Below are 21,650 nucleotides of genomic sequence, written 5' to 3'. Positions count from 1 at the left end.
ATTCATTTTGTACATGCAAGGGACTTGTACTTGATGGAACTACGTTTTTATAAATTAACATTCTTTTGGCAAATCAGTTTGCAAACATAACCGACAAAAGACCTTGAAGCCAATAGGCCAATAGTTTGTTCAAAAGTTATATGGAGAAAAGAAAGTTACAAATGTTCTACCCAGAAATAGTATATGAAGAAACTTGTATCCATTTTGTCATGTTCAACATGTGAAGTGTCTAGTGTGGTACATTGAATCACAGGTGGTGGTTTTGCTGTTAAACAAAGTCGTGGATGGAACATGCTACATCAAAGTTCGTCTTCACACTGTCGGTGCTACCCCAGTTTTCCTTCTGGATAGAACTGAGTGTAAAGATGTTTAAAATTCTGTCTTGTTACTTGGGAAAAAGATGTTATAAATGTACCATACAGTTTCAGTTTGAACTGATGAAATTTCATTGCAGACAAAATATTTTTGAAGCCAATTTTATAGAACACGCAATGTTAGTTAATCTTGGTAAACAGTTTGCTCATATTTGAATATACCCATGACTCAGTTTAATTCTGAATTCAAAATGCTGCTAGTTGTTGTCCTCAACCATCTCATTTTTCTTTTCTTAAATAAAGAAAAAAGCTACTTGGCCATTAACAGTTGTCAAGGAAATGAATGTACAGAATGATGTCACAAATTGGCAGAAGTGAGATAAATGTCGTTTTGATGTCTCCATTTTCTGCATAGGAAGCATTTTGATTTGTTTCTCTTGCTCTGTCCGTACTTCCTTTGTGGATTGTATGAAGCTTGTTGGCATGATTGCACATAAAACTATTGATATTTAAAAATTTAGTACCCTGTTTTCATGCATTAGTAGATGACTTGATCAGACTTTGAGGCTACCAAAGTATTGTTCCCATTTTCTGGTTTAATTTGGCAATCTGTTTTGACTTCTTGATTGAAAACCTTTCTTGCGTGTTGTACAAATATTACTTGACCAATAGACATTTGAAATTTGGTAACTATATCATATTCCATACGTAATTTCTTGCCCAATGGACATTTGAAATTTGGTAACTATGTCATATTCCATATGTAATTTCTTGCCCAATAGACCTTTGAAATTTGGTAACTATATCATATTCCATATATAATTGACCAATAGACATTTGAAATTTGGTAACAAGCTCATATTCCATATGTAATTGACCAATAGACATTTGAAATATGGTAACAACGTCATTTTCCATATGTAATTGATCTGACAGGATATTTGGGCAATTGAAACTGTTTTTCAGTTTCATTGTTATAAACATTGAGAACTTGCTGGACTTGGACATTTTTATGAAACATTTAAAGCATGACAAAAAAATATTTGCTGGCACATGTTGATGCATATTTTAGTAGTTTATAAATCCCTAAAACCAAATTTAAAAATAAGTTATGGCAAAAACCTTTCTAGCAGGAGTGTGTGCAAAACACAAAATGAAACGTGATAGATTAGTCTGTGTTGATATATTTTTGTGTCGCACAGTTTTTCTACTGCTCTGGTTGGCATGCTGGTCTCGTGACCAAAGGGTACATGCTTGAATTCTATCATTGGACCAGGCTGTGTCACCTACCAGGGTGTTTTTGTTGTGCAATGCACTTTACTCCAAATACTTGGGCACTAAATAACCTGCCTGTGTAAACTGTGCCATAAAACACCAACCAAACCAATATTATAAACTGAACTTTTTCCCCAAAATTACTGGTACATTTTAACTTGATCTACACCCAATATAAAGTGCAGAGTAAGATGCATGCCAAAGTAATATACATCAGTATTAACTGCTTACTGAGTTGCAGCAGGACTGCCATTTTGCCTGCATGCATTTAAAAAGTCTGTATGGAAAAATCAGATTCAGAAATGGGGGTGATCGGTGGCATAAACAAGTAGGCTAGGGGTCTGGGAATGAGATTGAGACTATGGACAGGGGTGAATTTGGATGCTTCTGCATTTTAAGTGTTTCTCTGATTCATTGGTAACCATCCAGGCATAATTTAAAGAAAACTTGCTCTGGGAAATAGTTTGGTTGCTTTGCGTTTGTTTTTTGGGGGGGCTGGGTTCTATTGATTTTAGCACCATTCTTTGGATCTGCCCTGGAACATGAATCTGCTTAGGATGATCAAAAGATTTCTAACATTATAATATAAATAACTGCTCCGGTGGCCTAGTGGCAGAGCATCTGCCTCGGATGCGGGAGGTCACAGGCTTGAACCCCAGCGAGTCATACCATGGACTTCTAAAAATGGTACAAACAGATGCCTCTCTTGGCGCTCAGCATTAAGAGGTTAGTTGTTATGACTGGTTGGCCTGGTGTCGGGGATAATGTGATTGGGTGGGACATCATGTCTGAAGCATGATGCCACTGTGCTAAACGTCACTATAAACTGTCACACTGCAGACATCGTAGTGATGTAACTGAATTTTTTTTAAAGCTACATTAAAAATCTAAATCACACACACACACAACACATAATAGAAATAATTTCAGAGAAGGAAGAATTAAAGGAATTGCCCGTTTAAATAAAGTAGGAAGTTTATAAACCTGCCCATTGATGGTGATGGTAGAATTGTCCATAAAAGTTTAATTGCTTACAAATGGGAATTTATTCTGTACAGCTGATGAAGAAGAGAAACGAAAATCAACAGATGAATCGCAATTCACATTTTCAGATTGAATAAAATTTTCTTGTTGAGTTTTAATTGTTACTTTCAACCAGATACTAAATTTACTCTTTACTAGTCGGCAGGATATGAGCGACTTTTAGACAGTGGGTACTTGTATGACCTAAACTGCATTTCGAATCGGTTATTAAGTCGTGTAAAAGTGTTGTGTGCAGCTTATTGAACAACAGGCCAGAAAACTAAGATCTTTGCTACAAGCTGAGAAGACTTTACTAGCAAGAAAACACTTTTCAGACAACATTGCAAAAGTGAACATGCTTTTATTGTCAGTCTTCAGGTTTTGTTATTCAGACAATTTACATTTATAAAGATACATGAAAAATCTATCTAACTTGTAAAATACATACTTAATCTAACCATAAATGTTGTAAATGCCATTGAACTCGGATTACTTGACCAATTAAAGCCTGCTGAGTAATTTCATATGCATTTATGAATGCTCCATTTTTTCAGATTGAATAAAAGGGAGTTTTCTTGTCACATTGAGCATTTTACGCTTAAAGGTTTTAAAGGCAGTTTTATTGCATAAATTCTGACTATAAGGAAAACTAACCCAACCAGTACCATTCTTGTGACGTCTTTGCTTGTCCAAGAATATTGCATTTGCAGCTAATGTATTGTCAGTATTCTTGTTGACTTCTTCTAATTTAACAGCAATTTATAGATAAAAGAACTTTTGTGTGTTACTGCAGACTTTCTGCGAGGAAAAAAGGGGCTAGAAAATATTAAAGCCCAAAACATTTATCATAAAAATAAGATATTACATATGCATTAAATCAGTAATACTGTTCTCCAAAAATTATAATCTTGGTGCTACTGCTGATGTTCACTACTGATATTAAAATAAGCCTCATTTGTTTTCTGTGATAAATAAAAATTGATAAACTTTGCCATTACAGTACTTCTATCAAAATTTTGTTGTTGCTAATTCAGTTTCTTACATTTAAGTACTGCCATTCTTGTACCCATGCCAGTTGAGAGTGCCATCTAATTTGGGGATAAAAACATACAACTGGTTGGTTCAAAATGTTTTACCTGGTAAACTTTTATTCAAGATCTTTTGTTCGTAAAATACAATATAAAAAGACGTTCAAGAAGAGTAACAACGTGATTCTGATTGCCCATGGATCGTTTGACATAATTTACTTTACACTTTGTATTTTTTTGTTAAATAACAAAAGTAGAAAATATGCAAGACACTGAATCACTTTTCTTGCAGTTGCAAAGACCACTTTATTTACATTTTTTTAATGATGGCCATACGTGCCTGTCTTTTACCAATTTGAAGTATTTACTTGCTGTTCTCCACTATACACAGTTGCCAAAGTTTATTGCTTTCTTGCAATTTTTAGGTATGGAAGGATCCTGTTGATTTTGTGGGTTAAAGGTCAAGGTCACTGACCAAAAACATTGCTACTTCTTAATCTGACTAAAACTTTTGTGTATGGTTTGCACTCTGGATAATAGTTTGCATAATAGCTTTTATCCTAGAACATATACCCTGAAGAGGGTTTGGAGTACTTTGGCATAAGGTATTGAAAATACTTGTTCATTGTGACATTGGAGATCAAGGTCATGTTCAGACAAATTTGCTAAATAAATTTTGTTCTAGAGCAAGTTCCTTGCCTAAACTCTTTGGAAAGATTAAACTTTGTATAATAAGGATCTCATGGATTCTGTGGTCTAAAGGTCAGAGGTCATGTCAAGGCAGGTATGAAAATGGTTTTGGTACAGCGAATTTAGATGAAGACCTTATGGACTAGCTAAAGACTGGTGTCTTGGATACCCATTGCTCAAAGATATCTAGCCAATCATACATGCCAGTGCCTGGGTATGCGTATAATATATTGTTGATAGTACTGTAAAGTTCTGTATGAAACTGCTGGTACAGAATAGAGGCTGTTACCTTGTGTAGGATTAAGGATCACCAGGCAACAAAAAACATTTTACACTCTTACATGTTACGTTCTCAAGAAGTCGAAAATGTTGCTTTTTCAATTGCAGAAACCAATCTAAAATACGTTACAAAGCAAAACACTTCCATAACAAAGAGCTTTTGATACAACTTTTGCAAGATAACTTTCTTTTGCCTATTACTGTAATGTAGGTGGACGAAAAGACGCGTGCAGCTTTGTATAAAGTGCGACAGACGTGGGTTGATATTTTTCCTAACAACAAGTTGTATGGCATAGATGTGCAGATAAACAGCCACTTGGATCCTGCATGGCCAGTAACAGCAGCACCCCCAGAACAGGGTAGCATTCATGTTAACCCTAGATTTCTTCGGTCACAGCAACAGGTATATTTACATAAAATGATGATCATGATCTTTTTATTCACTTGTTGGTAGCATCATTAAACCAAAGCTCCATAAATTGGCAGTTACATAGCGATTACATAGTTGGTTAAACTGATATCGGACTTGCACCAATCTGTGATCAGTTTGGAAGAACAATATTCCTGGAAATGGTTGGATTGTAAGGGGATTTGTATGTAGGTTTATATTAATGAGTACATGTGATCCCTTGTGTTCCATAATTGAATTAACAGTTGTGCTTCTGATGACCTTGGAAAAGTCGCAGGTTTTTTTATAAAGTGTAGAGGATCTGTTATCATTGATTGCCCACTGTTGTGACTATTTGCATCATATCTTTACTGTAGTTTGCTGCATTTCAACAAAATTTGGCATGCATGTTGATATAGATGAGGTTGAATTTGATTTCTATCATATGATGTTGAAGGCATTTTGATTGTTAATTGTCATTTTAACTCGGTTTATGGTGTGGCTAAGTGGTTTAAGACACATGCCTTGATAAATTACTGACACCTCACCACGGGGGTTTTGAGTGTGTACGTGAGAAAGCATTCCATTGGTTGGTAGTTTTTCCTGGGGTTATCCCCAGGTTTTTGCATATACCAGATATACTGTCCACCATGTACCACTTGTGGTATGCTGAGAAAAGGAGGGACAAAAACAGATACTTGGTTTGTAAGTTTAAGATGCATTTTTATATTGATAAGGCCTTTAATGAGTTTGATATTTAATGTTCTGTGACTCTACAATAGTTGGGCATAGATTTTCCAAATGTTTTCTTCCTGCAGTATTTCATGGCAAGGATTCTTGGAGGAATTTAAACCAAATTTGGATGCAGTGTTTTGTTGAGACCTTGAAGGAGTTCAGTTTCCAGCATTCCACATTTTCACTTTGAACAGTTGTGGTACCATATTACCTGCCTTCCTGACTAGTTTTCAGAGAATAATTTTACAGAGAAACATTGTACCATTGTATTGATGAGACCTTGAATTTCCATCATTTACTGTTGTCATTTACAAAAAGAGTTGTGCCCCATGAATGCCCATCATCTTATTTTGGTTTCCCATGCACAAGTTCAAGGTTCAGCCAGGCAAATGTATGCAGACCTTTGTGATGCACATTATTGAACTGCTCAAGTGTTTATGGAAAGGCATTTTATGTTGTTTACATGCAGATTCTGTTCATATGAGCTCGATTCGCCTGATCTTTGCAAAATGGTGCATGTTTGTGTCTTTCCATCTTTTACATGAACTAAGATTCATTACTTGTTGTCTAGGGAGTTGGAGTAGCTCAGTTGCACATTATTCTAGTAATCCAGAGGTTGTGTGTTGGATACCTACACTTTGTGTGCCAACCAACATGGCATTGAAATGGGGAAACTGATCCAGTTTCGCTTTTCTTCAAAAAGGCATTTGTTATCTGTATGTTGTTCGACAATTTGATTATTTTTCTCTGGCCAGTATTAGCTTAACTTTTTCAAAAACGAAAATGAAGGAGAACCTTAATTTGCCTGCCAAATGTTGTGTTTTTGTCTCCATTGCCTTGTTATAATGTGCATTTATTGAACTTTGTGGCAGGCTTGCATTTGATAAGGAAAAAGCCAATTGTTATTGAGGTCAGGTGCCAAGGTCACTAAAAGTAAAAATGGTTTGTGTGCAATAGTGCTAAATTATTGATGGGTTCAACTTTGTGGATTTCTTGCTCGTAGAGCAAAGAAGAGGCAACCGCTCTGGTGGCCTAGTGGTTAGAGCGGATGCGGTAGGTCGTGGGTTTGATCTGCGGCCGATTTATACCAAAGACTTACAAGCATTAAGAGGTTAGTGTTAGGACTGGTCGGCCTGGTGTCGGGATAATGTGACTGGATAGGACATAATGCTACATGTCTGCGGCATGATGCCCCAGTGCTAGACATCACTTTAAACTGCCACACTGCAAACATTGTAGTGATATGACTGAAAAATTGTTAAAGCTACGTTATAAATCCAAATCACATGCACAAAGAAGAAGCTTTTTATCAAAATTTAAAGGTCAAGGCAACTGGATGAAAAAATGTTTCTTTATGCTAAGTACCTTCACCTCAGTTCGTGGATGACTTATACTTTGGATAAGAATGAAGCTTATTTGTTTGTGGATCAAATATTAAAATTCCAGGTCACTGTCTAAAAGAAAGAAAATGCTTTTTGCATAATTAGTTCTAGATTACATGCCTTGATCAAATTTGTGAGTATGGCTTGCAGTTGTGGTAAGAAGGATTTGTATTGATTTTGGTGTCATGGCATCATTGGGATAAAGATAATGACCTTTGCACACACAAAAACTTGTAGTAGAGCAAGTTTCTTGTCCAAAAGTTCGGGTGGCTTACACTCAGGATGGGGTGGGGGGTAATAAAGAAACTATTGGGATCAAAGGTCATGTTCATAGTCAATCAAATAAGAAGTTCATCACTGTATTTCCTGTTAAATGCCATTGGGACCAACTGATAAGTAATCGCCATACTCTACCATTTCTTTCTGGTGTTTATATGGAGGACTATTAAACACGGGGCATTGTAAGAGTGCCAGACTTGCTTCAGAAATTGTGTTTTTTTAATCTTGCTATTGGATCAACCTGGTATGTCTCCCATCATGTTCACCTGGGCAAGGCATTTTACTCCAGTTGCCTCTAGCAATAAATAACCTGCCTTCGTTTTTCTGCCATAAAAATACCAAACCTGATTTAATCATATTCATGATGAAACTTGGCTTCTGTAACCAGGGGCCGGTTTCACCTTGTTTTAAATAAGTTCTTGGCGTACGTTGGAACTGTTTTAAACATGTGCCTACTTGTGGATGAAAGAGTATTGTTTTATAGTTGACCCAAAAAAAGAGAATTCTTTTGTGAACATGGATAATTCCAAGATGAAATACTGCATGTTACAATGGATTTTCCACAAGATGAGATCTGGAGGCATATAATAAAGTTTCAGCAATGTTTCTTCATGGATATTTTTGTCTTGATTGTAGATTTAACACTGATGAACTTCTATTTTTATGTGTTTATTTTGTCTCTGCTTAAATGGTTACAGTGACAACATGATGTTCTTGGTACATTCATTTTAGCTCAGAAAAACTTGCAGTATAACCCTTTGTCCATCCTATTTGTCCGTTAACACAAGTTTGTTGTTGCTCACCCTAAATTACATGGATGATTGCCATAAAGCTTTATGCACCTTCATCTCGTGGTATAGTTGGTCATAAATGAGAATGTGTATGATCATTTATCAGATATGACCACCACATGGCCTTGATAATCTGGTTATTTCCACTAATTTTGTAGAAACTGTCATCTCAAATGGTGTTTTCACTTCTTATGTTCTCTAATTGGTCCTATATGAAAATGGTGCTGATCTTGCATCTGTACAGCTGCAATGGCAGCCATCTTGCAAATCTTATTGCTATTTTGTCAAGGTAGAAGGTCATATTGACATGGGGTTTTCAAGAATAGATTTTTTTTATGTCTTGTTGGTAGCAGATGAAAATATCCCAAAAGGCCATCATCTTTAACATGTTCTTAAAGCCACTTACCCTAAATAGAAAGTCTTACTGTTGTGGGGTTTTTCCACCTCAAGAAAGTGTGTTGTATCTGGCAATTCCTAGTGAAAAGTGAAGCTGATTTGACATCCATTATGAAGAATTGAATACTTGTATTGACATGTCAATCTCGCATCCAGTATTGCAAACATGATGGTCATCTTAAAAAATCCTGTCACTCAAGAACATAATAGATGGTTTCAGCTCTTGGTGGATGAATAGAAGAAACTGATCATGGATTTTTGGAAATTATTTTCGACCAGTAGAGCAAATCTTGCACATCCCATTTTTCTGTCTGTGTTTCAGTCAATCCATCTTTCTGTCTGTGTACAAAAAATTGTATCTGCTTTTATGCCATTTTATTTCTTCCCACCCCAACCCTATCATATGCTAAATTGACATCATACATGCAGACTTTTTTCTTGATAATGTTTGTGTTTGGAAATAACGAGTGTTAATGACATCCTCAAATCTTCAAACAGTTGAACAAGTCTCATTTCAGGGAATTGCACTTCAGAAATCTGGTACCAGATGTGTAGTACATAAAAACATTTCCACAATTGCTGTAGCTTTTTAAGGTGTTTTCTTGCTCTGCTTTCAGCCAGCAGAGACTGAGGTGAATGAGGTGGAAGATGATGATGAGGATGAGGATGATGATGTAGGTGACAGTTTAGAACAGCAGGAGGCCAAAATGAGACAGGAACTCATTGCTAAGCAACAAGAGCTGCTCAGGTTGAAACAGCAGAGAATTGACTTGGAGTTGGCAGCTGCCAAAGCTGAGCTTGAACAACAGCAAAAGAAAAGCATGGTATATCACTGCACAGTGCTTCGTATAGATATCCTCTTGTGTTTAATTGTTTTGTGATTAGAATCCTTCATATACAGTACTGATGCATAATGGAGGATTAATTTTTGCATATTCCTGAATCAAAATTGAGAATAAAAATCAAAATAGCATGTTGTAAATTTTGATGTATCCTTAATACTTTGCAAAATGCACTTGGAAAGTTTCCTCAACCCACATTTACGTTGAAAAATTAAGGGTAAACTTTATCTGAAAACATATTAGCAGTGTTACACAATCCATAATGCATGAAGTACAATACATGCACCTGAAAATCCATTAATTTGGGTGTAGGTCACATGTTTAAAAAATCCTTTATCAGTCAGATCCTGTCAGAAAATATATACGTATCTATTTTTAAAAAAATAATAGTCCTTGTTTTTTGTACTATATATCCCGTGTCAGTCAACATGAATCGGTGAACAATTAACTACAGTATGCATTGTTGCCAGCAACACATACCTGTTTAGCTGCTATTTACATTGTTCATGTACTAACTAGCTTTGATTCTGGGTTGCCATAGACAACAAATATAAACTATTTAATGAGGCTACCAAGTGAAAGGAAAGCATGTCACCAGGTATTGAATTAATTAAGAATAAGTCAGACCTGTACTTTTGTTAAGGACTCACAACTTCATAATACACACACAGTAATGCTTGCAATTAAGATTACCTATTTCACAATCAGCACATAAAATTAAGTAAAACCTGTACTTTTGTTAAAGACTCACAACTTCCATAATACACAAACAATAATGGTTGCAATTAAGATTACCTATTTCACAATCAGCACATAAAATTTAAAAAAATTAATTAAAATGATTTTGCAAAATGGGTAGGGCTGGGGGATAACGATAGTTCTGAATTTTATGCAAGATTCTTCTGTTTTAGCCAACCTGACAGTGTTATGCTTAAGTGAACATCTTTCACACATCTTTGTGAGATGCACCACCTTCAGTTTCCTTAATTGCAAGATGTTTAGTTTCAGGAAATTGTAAATTTAATTTTTGTTTTATATCTCTTTTGGTAGCCATTGTAAGGAAAAATAAAGTTAAATTTTTCCTCCAATCAACAACAACTTTGGAACATGCAACAGTTGATCCAATTTAATTGGTTTTATACATTGTTTTTATCCAAAAAACATTCTAACCGGCTTATGTTGAAGAAGGGTGTACATGCTGTTTGATTTGGAAACTAGCTTTCGAGGACCAAATATATGCCCATTTGTCAATGTGACAGCAGTATTAAAGCCATCCGGCAACACCAAATAATTGTAGAGCAAAGTACGAGTCAGAGCAGACAACTTGTTAACATAAACAACAAGAAAATAAAGAATTTCTTGGGTCCTAGGGGGCTTCTGTTGACATGTAGATATTTTTTATCTCGATGTTGACATCAGCATGACAGATTTGTAAGTGAATGTAGTTGTCAAGATAAATCATTAAAATACTTACAAAGTCTCGATTATTTTGTTTTGTTCTTGTCAACCAGTTTTTTCATAATTGGCAGCCAAATGTTTGCAAATGGTGACTTTATTTTTAAGTTGGTAGCCATTCTGAGACCAATACATTAGACCTACTTGGAGTCCTGATTTAAAAAAAAAAAAATTTGAGACCACTGATGTAATGTAGTACTGGAAAAATCTAAGTAGTCTTTGCAAAGTGCATGATTTCTAAATGCATTTTATTGAAAAACCTAATTTGCTGACCAAAATAAAGAAAGATAAAAGATTTTAAAGAAGTTGGAAATCTGATCTTACTGAAATATTCTTTGCAAAGGGAAGCGTATTTTCAAACAAATTGCCATAAGCACTATAAATGCAGTATATATTAGCAAGTGAGAAACAGAAAACTTTATGCTGTGTTTCTCAGTGGACATTCAGAGCAGAGTAGCTGCAGTCGCCTTGTGTTATCCTGATGGAAGGGATATAACTTGATTTATGTACCCATCACAGTAACTGAAAATCAGAGTCTCTGATTGGTGTATTTCTGGCCCTGATGCAACTAAAATCGATTGGAACATTAGAAGATTGCTTGTAATAAATGGTATTACTTTTATTGAGTTAAAATTGATAAAGAAATACCATAGGACTGACTCCAAGTGCAGAATTGCTGGTATTTAGCAGCTCTGCTGAACATATATTTGGATATGATGTTTGCTTTAAAATTGGCACATATAAAGCTACTGTAACTTTAAATAGATCAGTGAATGAAAGGTCTTTGAAGACTCAAGAGAAATCTGAGAAGAATACAGAAATGAAATATTAATAGTTGGAAATTGGCTCTATCTGCTTCAGAAGCAGTACATGTTGCATCATTGATCAGTGCGGACAACCTGTTTGTAGGACACTAAATTCAACCACTGCTTTTTGTATGTATATGTTTTGCAATTAATATTTATCTTGAGTATGATGAGAATGCTGAAATGATGATGGCAGTTGAGTTTTACCACTTATGTGTGCTTTAAACACTGTAGAAGGTCATGTTGTCATGTATTCCAAGAATGCAGTCACATAATGTTTTACCCTGGAAAGCCTGATCATGCACATGTATAAATGTGAGAAAAGACAGATGAACGCAGGTGTGCATTACTCGACACACAATAGCACTTCCAACGCCAATGTTAGTGATGTTTTAACTTGTTGCTATCCTGTATGTTTCTCAGTCGCATTGTCTCCAGGTAGATTCAGTGTTTCCTTGATTCTTCATAACATATCAATGTCACATTAGGTACAACAATTATGATATATTTGCAGAATTTATGCTTTACAAACTAGAGTTATTTGCTAATAATTACATTAGTTAAATTACTGGAAGAGAGAAAGAGAGAGGGGTCAACAATGTTAGGAACATTGCAGTTTTTAGCTGGACTGATCATTAACCAGAGCTTATGGGATGGTCTGTTGCCTGTCATCTGGTCATTTGTTGGTACAAGGTTGCTATCACTCCTCCTACACTGCAGAGTGGATTGCCATGAAACTTTACACACACATTCATCCCAAGGTTTACCTGGTCCTAAATGAAAATGGTGCCTTCAGACAACCCATGTGGCCACCTTAGCGACAATCTCTAAAATGTTATCACAAATCTACCCGAATCAATGGTCATAAACTCGGGTTTTCACGAAAAGAATTCTTATGAAGTCTAGTTGTTTGTCACCAAAAATGGGGCCAATCTAATGTCCAATATGACTGCCATGGTGGTCATTATGAAAATCTTGTTATTGCATAAAAAGTCATTGATCTGGAGATGGCCACAGAAGACTTTTTATGATGTCTATTTTGTCATAAATTAAAATGGGGCTATCAGATAGCCAGTATGGTCACCATAGTGGACATCTTGAAAATCTTGTCACTTCTCCTCTGGAATAGATGGTCATATTAACCTGGGATTTTCACTAAAACACTTCTTATGGTTCACATAGAAATTTGGGCTGGTCTGATGTCCAGTATGGTGGGTACAACAGCATTCTTGAAATTCTTATTAGTGCTACTCTTGAATGTAAAGGCATGTTGCTATGGGGTTATGATGTCTAGTTGGGTTCTAAATGTAAAGAAAAGGTTTATTTGATGGCCAGCATTGCTGCCACAGCTGTCTACTTGCAAATTCTATTATCACTATCACTCCTGGATGGATGATCATGTCATGGTGTTTTCACTAAAAGACTTCTTATGATGTCTAGTTCTTCCTAAAGGAAAATGGTGCCAGTGTCAAATATTGTTCTCACAGTGCTCATCTTGATAGTCCTTCTGAATGAAAATAATAATGCCATGGTTTTTTTTTTTACCAGAAGGCTTCTTTTCATGTGTTGTTGGTTCTCTTTGAAAATGGTACCATGTTGACATCCACTATGTCCACCATAGCAGTTTAACTTGAAAATCTTGTTATTGCTGAAGAATATCAGAGCTGGTTTCACCACTCAACAGTTAAAAAGAAGAAATGGTCTGATCTTGAATTACTGAAAATTCATTTTAGCCAGTAGAACAAACTGTCCCTTTGAGAGGCTCTTGTTCAGGCATGTAATTAGCATAAACATTGTTGAAGTTTAAATTGAAAATACACCAATAACTTTATTATTAAGCTGCATGTTTTACAAAGGGGGGAAAGAGATTTATTTTTTTAGAGACAATGACTTATTGTATAAAGAGGTATTTTCTTGCATCAGTTAAGTGTCAATTCAATTTAATTTTTGCCAGAATTGATGAGTTAACAAAATTTTAAATTTTTGTGACAACATTGCACATTTCCGTATCAAATTATTTACACGTGTGCAGAATTCAGCAGTTTTTTGAGCTAGACTTCTGTTTCAAAGAAGAAAAAAATATATTATAACTAAAACAGTAAAAAAAAAAATTATATAAATCTTAAGAATGTACTAAATGTGCAAAAGGGTAATGATAATAAAAATATTAAATGGTGCTGATTGACCACATCCTTTATTGCTTTCATGGTAGCCATGTTATCTGCTATTTCAGTTCCTGTTAAATAGAAATCACAGCAATTGACTGTATCCTTGAGGCTCTTGTAATAGCTGATAATCATGGAGTACAGTAATGGTTTAACAGAGATGGCTGTAGAGGCCCATTTTAAATGAGAAATTGTACCACTACTTTAAAAAATATTGTAACAATGGATCCATGGTGTGATTGTATTGTATATGGACTCTTCTGATAATGTCAGGCACAATAGCAAATGAGATTTTGTATTATTGAGTTTACTACACTAATTTTGATATTTCACCAATTTAACCAATTAGAAAACTTGTTTCATTCAAAGATCTGTTAAAATATAAATTTTATAAATTGATCGCAGATTAAATGTACCTTAGTCATGTAATATTTGCACTGTGGCTAATAAATTGTCATTTGACTAACATTCATGATGTTAAAAGCTTGTTGGATGCATTTATTGTTTATGTTGGTACTGTATACTGGCTCACCCAGTATCTTTGTGCTGAATAATGGACAAGTTAAGATTAATTTTTGAGGCTGGTTGAATAGTAGCAAGACATAAGATGAATATTGTATAAACTACAAGAAAATGATCATGCTTTTAGGCAGATTTTAGCAGTCACTTGACACCCACAATGCTTGCCTGAGTAGAGAAACATGCACTAGTGATGGAAATTAATTATTGCAAGTTTTGACCAGAAGAGGGTTATGCACCTAAGATGTTTGGTTATTTTGTACAAAATGATATGCCATATTGAATTATACTTCAGTACTGTAGGTACAAATATTGTTGAGTTAATTTCATGTCAACATTTGTTAATTATGGTTGTTAAAGTAGATGAATTTATAATACTTCAAGTTCTTCTTTTTTATTGCAGTCCAGTCAGCCACAGGTTAGCATCATCCCACAACTTGAAGAAGCAGGACCACCACCAGCTTCTCTCACCCTTCCCACTACCTCAGAGACTGGTCAGCCTATAAGCAGGGACCCCAGAATGGCACGAGACCCACGCTTAGCAAGAGATCCACGTAGACTCATAAAAAAAGATGGTGCATCATCAGCTGATACTCCAGGCTTGTTGCCAGGCATTAATGATCCACTAATCAATATTAGTGATCATCAGCCCAATGTCAGTCAGGCTTGGGGGTCATTGAGCACAATCAGCATGCACCAACATCCTGCACACCCACACATCAAAGGAATGTTGCCACAAAAAATTCCACAGTTCCAGCCTTTCCCAACCATGGATATATTACATCAGTTGAATACTCAGCCCCCATATGTGGACCAAGAGATACCGGGGCACCCCAATGTGCCCCCTCTTACAGGTGCAACTTTTACAGGGACAGTTGTCACACCTGGTGATCCAATTCCACTTGAGCCATCCACCAAAACTCTTGACAATTCTAGCAGTGAGAAGAAAGACTTTGCAGAGAAAGAGAAACGGAGTCCTGGGTTACAAAGAAAACTTTCAGATTCCAAATCAAATGAACCAAATAGTAAACATTCTCATGATCATAAATCTCAGATACCTCCAGGAAAACAGACAAAAACTGATCCTAGGCATAACAGGAGTTCCACAAAGAGTCCTTCCAAGTCAAAAAGTGATACAGACAGCAAAGAGAAGAATGATAGTCATTCTAACAAGAAGAGGGATTCAAAAGAAAAAGTTGGGTCTGATTCTAAAGATAACAGAGAGCCACGGTCTAGTCCCAGACTAAGTAAGAGTGGTTCAGGCACTGATGATCATAAGAATGTAAAGGATAGTAGGAGTGACAGTAAGATTGATACCAAGCCAAAAGCTGAATCAAAAGATTCAAAATCAAGGATTGATGATGACGAGTTAGGGAGAAAGAGGAAAGGGAGTGACACTAAAGAGGATAAATCTGGTAGAAATTCGTCTGGTGACTCGAAAGGAAGATCAAGAGGCACTGGCAAAAGAGGTAGAACAGAAGATGATGAGCGAAGTGAAAAGGGAAAGATGCGATGGAACAGTCGTGATCGATCACCTATAAAAAATTCCATGCATTTAGAAAAAGAAGCTGAAAGGGTGAACCGAAAAGTTGACAGAGAAAACAGAGACCTTAGATCAAGAAGTAGTGATGACAGTGACAGGTACAAAGTATCAAGTAATCCAAGGTCTGGGTCACAGCAGAAAGATAGCCCCAAATCACCAGATGAAGATGGAAAGAAAAATCAAGGATTTGAAGCAATGGAAATTTCAAGGAATGAAAATAAGAACGAGAATGCCGCATCAGTTGGCAGAATACCTGTGAAGAGAGACTTGGATGACAGAAAACGTGAGAGTCCAGAATCACCTACCATGGAAGAAGATGAGAGCCCAATAAAAAAAATTAAAATTGAGATACCTACTATCCCAATAGAAGGAGCAGATATTGTGTCCAAGATACAGGATGATATCAGGTACTGCATTTTTATATGTTACTAATGTTGGCAATTAGATTATTGCTAAGTTGTGATACATCACATATTGATATGGCCCATTTCATATTATATACGTTGAACTTGGATTTTTAGTTGATTTGGTTGTCGACCAGCTTACATCATTCATCTATCCACCAGTAGCAGTTGCTTGTCATTGCTACTCATCCTAAACTATGTTGAGGAAGCGTGTAAAAATGGGTATAGTTACTTCATGAGGTGCAGTTGGTCCTATATGAAAATAATGATCCTTGATCCTCCAGTCATGGCAGTCATCTTAAAAGTCTTGTTATTGCTGCTCTTCCTGAACTGGTGATATTTTTTACATGGTGTTGTCACTAAAGCAAATATTTTTTTAATGAAAGTGGTCTTCATCTCAAATCCAGCAAAAAAGGTATGATTTTACAGGGCCCGAAAAACATCATTGTCCAATGTTCAGGACTGATTCATTTTAGCCCCAGACCAGTTGATATCACATAATGAATTTGGATTGATGACAGTTAGTGTTATATTTTATCTGGGTGTTTGATCTCTTTTTGTTTTAAGAAGATTTAGACTTGAAGCTTTAGTTAACTACAGCAATGAGATACAAAGAGGATCTATTAATAGAAGGCATGATCATTTGATTTGAAAATTTTTAAAATGTTACAGTTAGTAAAATATATACAATTGAATAAACACTATGGTAGTTGTTTCAATTTTGAATTTGCATTTGTTATTTTCCTATCTTTAATTTATGTTAAAGCACTGAAGTAAATATTTGCATGTTATGCTTTGTTGTTAAACCAATTAGTCAAAAGCATAATTCTCAGGCACTGTTTTATTACTAAAAAGTGACAGTTTAAGGTTCACAAATGTCTGCTAAAGAATTTTTGGAAAAACAAGGAAGGAAGTGGTCAGTTTAAGTCAGGGGGTATGGGGTTCAAGGAGGACTTTACGAGCGTGAAGAAATGTACATAAGGTAGGTTTGATATTGCAATAATCCAATGTACTAAGCAACTAATTGGCATAATCATATTTTAATAGTCCTTTGAATGAAAAACTTGTATTGCAGTGAGCTATTTGGAAGGGAGGATCAAGACTACAGAAGTGGGCCAGCACCCCACTCGGATGTTGAGAAGATTGGCAGTCTCCCATTGCAGAGCCCAAGCAGCAAAGGTTGGGACAAGTTTAAAGCCAGCCATCCAGAGGATTATGCTTATGATATAGAATTGAAAAGACAGCGTCAGGAAGCTCAAGACACAGACCATAGGTCGCACGTGAGCGACACAGATTTCAGGACTCCAATGCAGAGGACAGGAAATCTTCATCTAAGTCCTGAATTTTTCCAGCGAATGCCAAGTGTTGAGGAATTCAAAGTTCCTCATGCATTGTCAATAGAAAACCAAGCTGACATCCTTCAGCATGCTCAAGAGCAGTTAATAGCAGGAAAAATCACCCATGAACAACACCAGACACTTCTTAAACAACTTTCCCATCTGATGGTCATTCAAAAATTGCAGCAAGAATTAAGTGCAAGGGAAGCAGCAGGAAAAGACTTGCCCCAAAACAAAGACCCAAGATACATGTCACCAAGGGATGATTTTGATGAGCGCAAGATGCATTCTCCATCAAAAATGGATATTCCGATGTCACCAAGGCATGAACAAACGTCAGATATGTTTCATCATCAAAGTCAGCTTGATGCCAATGAAAGTGAAATATCTAATGGATATAAAGATAGAAGGGGGAAACCAGCATTTGATCATCCTTATCGTCCCTTGGGCAAAGACTCTCCTAGATCAGATTTTCAAGACAGGATAGTACCCACAAATGTTACCTCTTCTAATCAGCATGGGACCCAAAATTTCCTGCTACTTGATGATAGAAACTTAGGCAGACATGGTTCATTTGATGTTAGAGGTCGGCTGGATCTTCCACCAGACAGACACCTTGAGGAAATGGGTGGTCCTCCAGCCATGAGTCCCCGCCAAGACTGGGACTTCGATGGAAGAGGTACCCATCCAAGGGGACCACTTCATGACCTGGATGAGAGGGGGCTACCAGCACCTCACAGGAGAGGACCTCTTCTGGATCTGCCACCTGATAGAAGAGGACCACCAGAGAGAATGAGACCACCTGAAGATTGGAGGGTTCCTCCTGGGGAGAGGAGGGTCCCATTCGATGATAGAAGGGGCTCTTATGATGTGCCCTTCGATAGAAGGGGCTCGCATGATGTTGGAGGTCCAGATGATTTATCTTCTGATAGAAGAGGACCACCACATGATATGCCTCCTGACATAAGAGGACTACCTGATGACAGACAAGTCCCATTAGATGATAGAAGGGGGCCATTTGATGATAGGAGAAATCTGTTTGATGATAGAATGGGCCCATTTGATGATAGAAGGGACATTCCTGAAGACAGAAGGGGTCTACCTGATATTCCACCTGACCTTAGGGGCCCATCAGATGAGAGGAGGGGTCCACATGATGTTCTGGAAAGAAGAGGTTTGGCAGATATATCAGACTGGAGGGGTCCACCAGATAGGTTGGGACCACATTCTGATGGACCTCTTGACAGGAGAGTACCCCTACAAGAAGGGCCTGGAGAAAGAGGTGTCCAACCATTTGGACCACGTGATTTGCCTGGCAGGAGAAGTCCACCATTTGAAAGAGACAGAAATGAGCCATCACGTGACATGCTCAACAGAAATGGTCTACCACCTCCACATAGTGGGATGAAAGATAGGCAAGAGAGAATGAGTTCACCTTTGCCAAAAGAAAGTGAGGAAAGTGTTGTTGAGGATCCAAGATATGTTAGCTTCCAGGGTATGGGAGGCATGAACAGCGAAGAAGTTGTTATTGGAAATAGGCCTTTTGAAATTAAAATTGGAGATAAACCTAGAAAGATTCGCATGTTTGACAAACCATATACCCTTGCTGCTGACCCGAACTTGAGAGCAGTCTTAATAAATGGAGATGTGGTGTACAAGTTTGGAGACAAAGTGAAAGAAGTAGATATATTTGGGCCAAGGATGAAGCTATTCTACCATGGGAAACCCAAGAACCTGTGGATTGAAGGAAACTTGATTGAAGTGAGAGTAGATGCGCCACCAAAGAGGCTACCATTTGGTGGCAGAGATCATGCAATTCAAATTGATGGTAGAGATATGATGATTTTGATTGACAAAGTAGAGAAGGGTATTTATGGTGGTCCACCAAGGTTCATTTATATAGATGAAGCTAGATGTGAGCTTCGTTTTGAACCAGAAGAAAAACGCATCTTAATAGATGGTAAACTTTGTGACCTGAAATTGAATGTTAAAATACCATATGTTGTACTGGAAGGCAAGATTTTTGGAATTCGGTTTGATGGACCAGATCGTGAAATTCTTATTGATGGGCATCCTTTCCTTGTTCCACTTGACAGAGCAATTAAAGTAAGAATAGGTTTCCGCCCACACTACATAGGTTTTGGTGGGCCTTGCCATGAGGTGATTATAGATGGTAAATGGTTTGAGGTTAAATTTGGAGGTCCACCCCGAGAAGTGAAACTTGGCAATAAAAATATTACCATTCAACTAAATGGCCCCACTCCTGATGTGAAATTCATTGAGAACTGGAAACCACAGCAGTTAGCATCACCATCTCGACCTCCTGGTCCAAATGGACCAGATCTGGTTAGGCCTCCAGGACCTCTAGGCCCACGTCCTCTAATGGGTCCCCAGTTTAGGCCACCTGGTCCAGATGGTATTCGGCAACAACTTGGGCCACCTGTCCCTCAAGGAATGTTCCCTCCACAAGGACTACCTGTGCCAAACAGCATGTTACCTCAACACCGTCCACCTGGGCCACCAGGACCACCAGGCCCAGACAATCTTCCTGGACCACATGGCATGCCTCAGACATCAATAGCTATGGGTCCTGCAGTGCAGGCTCCACTGCCGTTCATGGGTCCCAGAACGTTACAGCCTAGTCTCTTAGGTCCAGGTCCAGGACCCATGATACAACCTCTACAACAAATGCTGCCACAATTGGGAGCCCTGGGTTCTTTACCAGTATCAGTGCCACCTCGTAAGTAAATTTGTTGCTTCCATTATCTTGAATGATTTCACAGACATCATATTGAATAAACTAATGATACACCGGTGAAAAGTCGAGTTATGCATCACATTTGAGAAAAGCATAATGCTCATGGTTATAACATGTATTTGTAAGACAAACCACAATCTTCTTTCTTTTAATTTAATAATGTTACCAGCTTTCATTTCACTATAGTGCACAAGAAATCTGTTAATAGAAGAATAAATGATCTTACATAATGATTGTTTCAGTTTTGTTTAAAAAAAACATTAGTTCTGAACACAACGAATGACAGAAAAAATTAAATTATGAACCACATTTCACTAGTGTTATAAGAAATTAGCACAAATGTACAGAAAAAATTAAATTATGAACCACATTTCACTAGTGTTATAAGAAATTAGCACAAATGTTGGACATCACAAAATACATGTATGCATGTGTTTATGTATAATTGAACTTCTTTTAACCATGAAGACACTATATATGCATTTTGTGATGTGCAGTTGTATTGCATATTGTATCATTTTGATAATATGATACGGTTTATTAAATATCATTGACAGGGTAAGTGGAATCGGTGAAACTTTTAATAAAATATTCATTTGTTTGCAAAATAAAGCTCTCCTATAATTCAGTTTAATTATACACATCAAATTGACTATATGAAATGAATCTGTTTCCATCAGCATTTAGAACTTGGATGAATGCTGCAATTTTTAAACTGCATAATAGAGACTCTACTTCTTTATAATCCCCCTCCTAAATCAAAGGTGCTTGTGTGTGTGTGTGTGTGTGTGTGTGTGTGTAACTTTGTGACATTTGTCCATCTATATATGAAGTTGTTTTCACAACATAACTTGAGTATAAACAGAAGTCTGCTGATTTGGGGTCTGCTAGGTCCAGTTTCACTGAAACTGACAATGTGAATATTTTGTTCCACATAAGTTTAGTTTCTAATTTTCAGTCAGCTTCATAGGTAGATATGGACACATGCAGCTCCCTATTGATTCATATGTGAAGAGGTTAAAGATTGAATTCACTTGAACAACAATTTAAATTTTGGAGTTCTGCACAACAAGTAAAGTTTTCAGAGTCTTATTTTCATCATATTTCACATGGGCAGAGGCACATCCTTCTTGATTCTTTGTTTCAGAGGCCAAGATAACTGATGCTGAATTGACATTTAGGACTCCAAATGAAAATTTCACTTACCTCAAGCTTGCTATACCCCGTTTTTAATAACATTC

General features: G+C 36.8%; 1 protein-coding gene across 2 annotated transcripts in view; it reads left to right on the top strand.

Moving 5' to 3' along the window:
• Window positions 1-21,650, top strand: part of LOC149796757 (uncharacterized) — a 57,149-nt gene that overhangs the window by 17,181 nt on the left and 18,318 nt on the right. For both annotated transcript variants that reach the window (XM_089961411.1, XM_089961412.1), the window contains exons 3-6: window positions 4,821-5,012; window positions 9,198-9,404; window positions 14,771-16,317; window positions 17,390-20,391. In XM_089961411.1, the coding sequence (XP_089817537.1) occupies window positions 4,821-5,012; window positions 9,198-9,404; window positions 14,771-16,317; window positions 17,390-20,391 (4,948 nt within the window). The remainder of the gene's footprint in view (window positions 1-4,820; window positions 5,013-9,197; window positions 9,405-14,770; window positions 16,318-17,389; window positions 20,392-21,650) is intronic.

This window comes from Sinohyriopsis cumingii, chromosome 6, assembly GCF_028554795.1.
Source record: "Sinohyriopsis cumingii isolate HCF-2022 chromosome 6, ASM2855479v2, whole genome shotgun sequence".
Taxonomy (NCBI): Eukaryota; Metazoa; Mollusca; class Bivalvia; order Unionida; family Unionidae; genus Sinohyriopsis; species Sinohyriopsis cumingii.
This window is presented reverse-complemented; position numbering and strand designations above follow the sequence as displayed.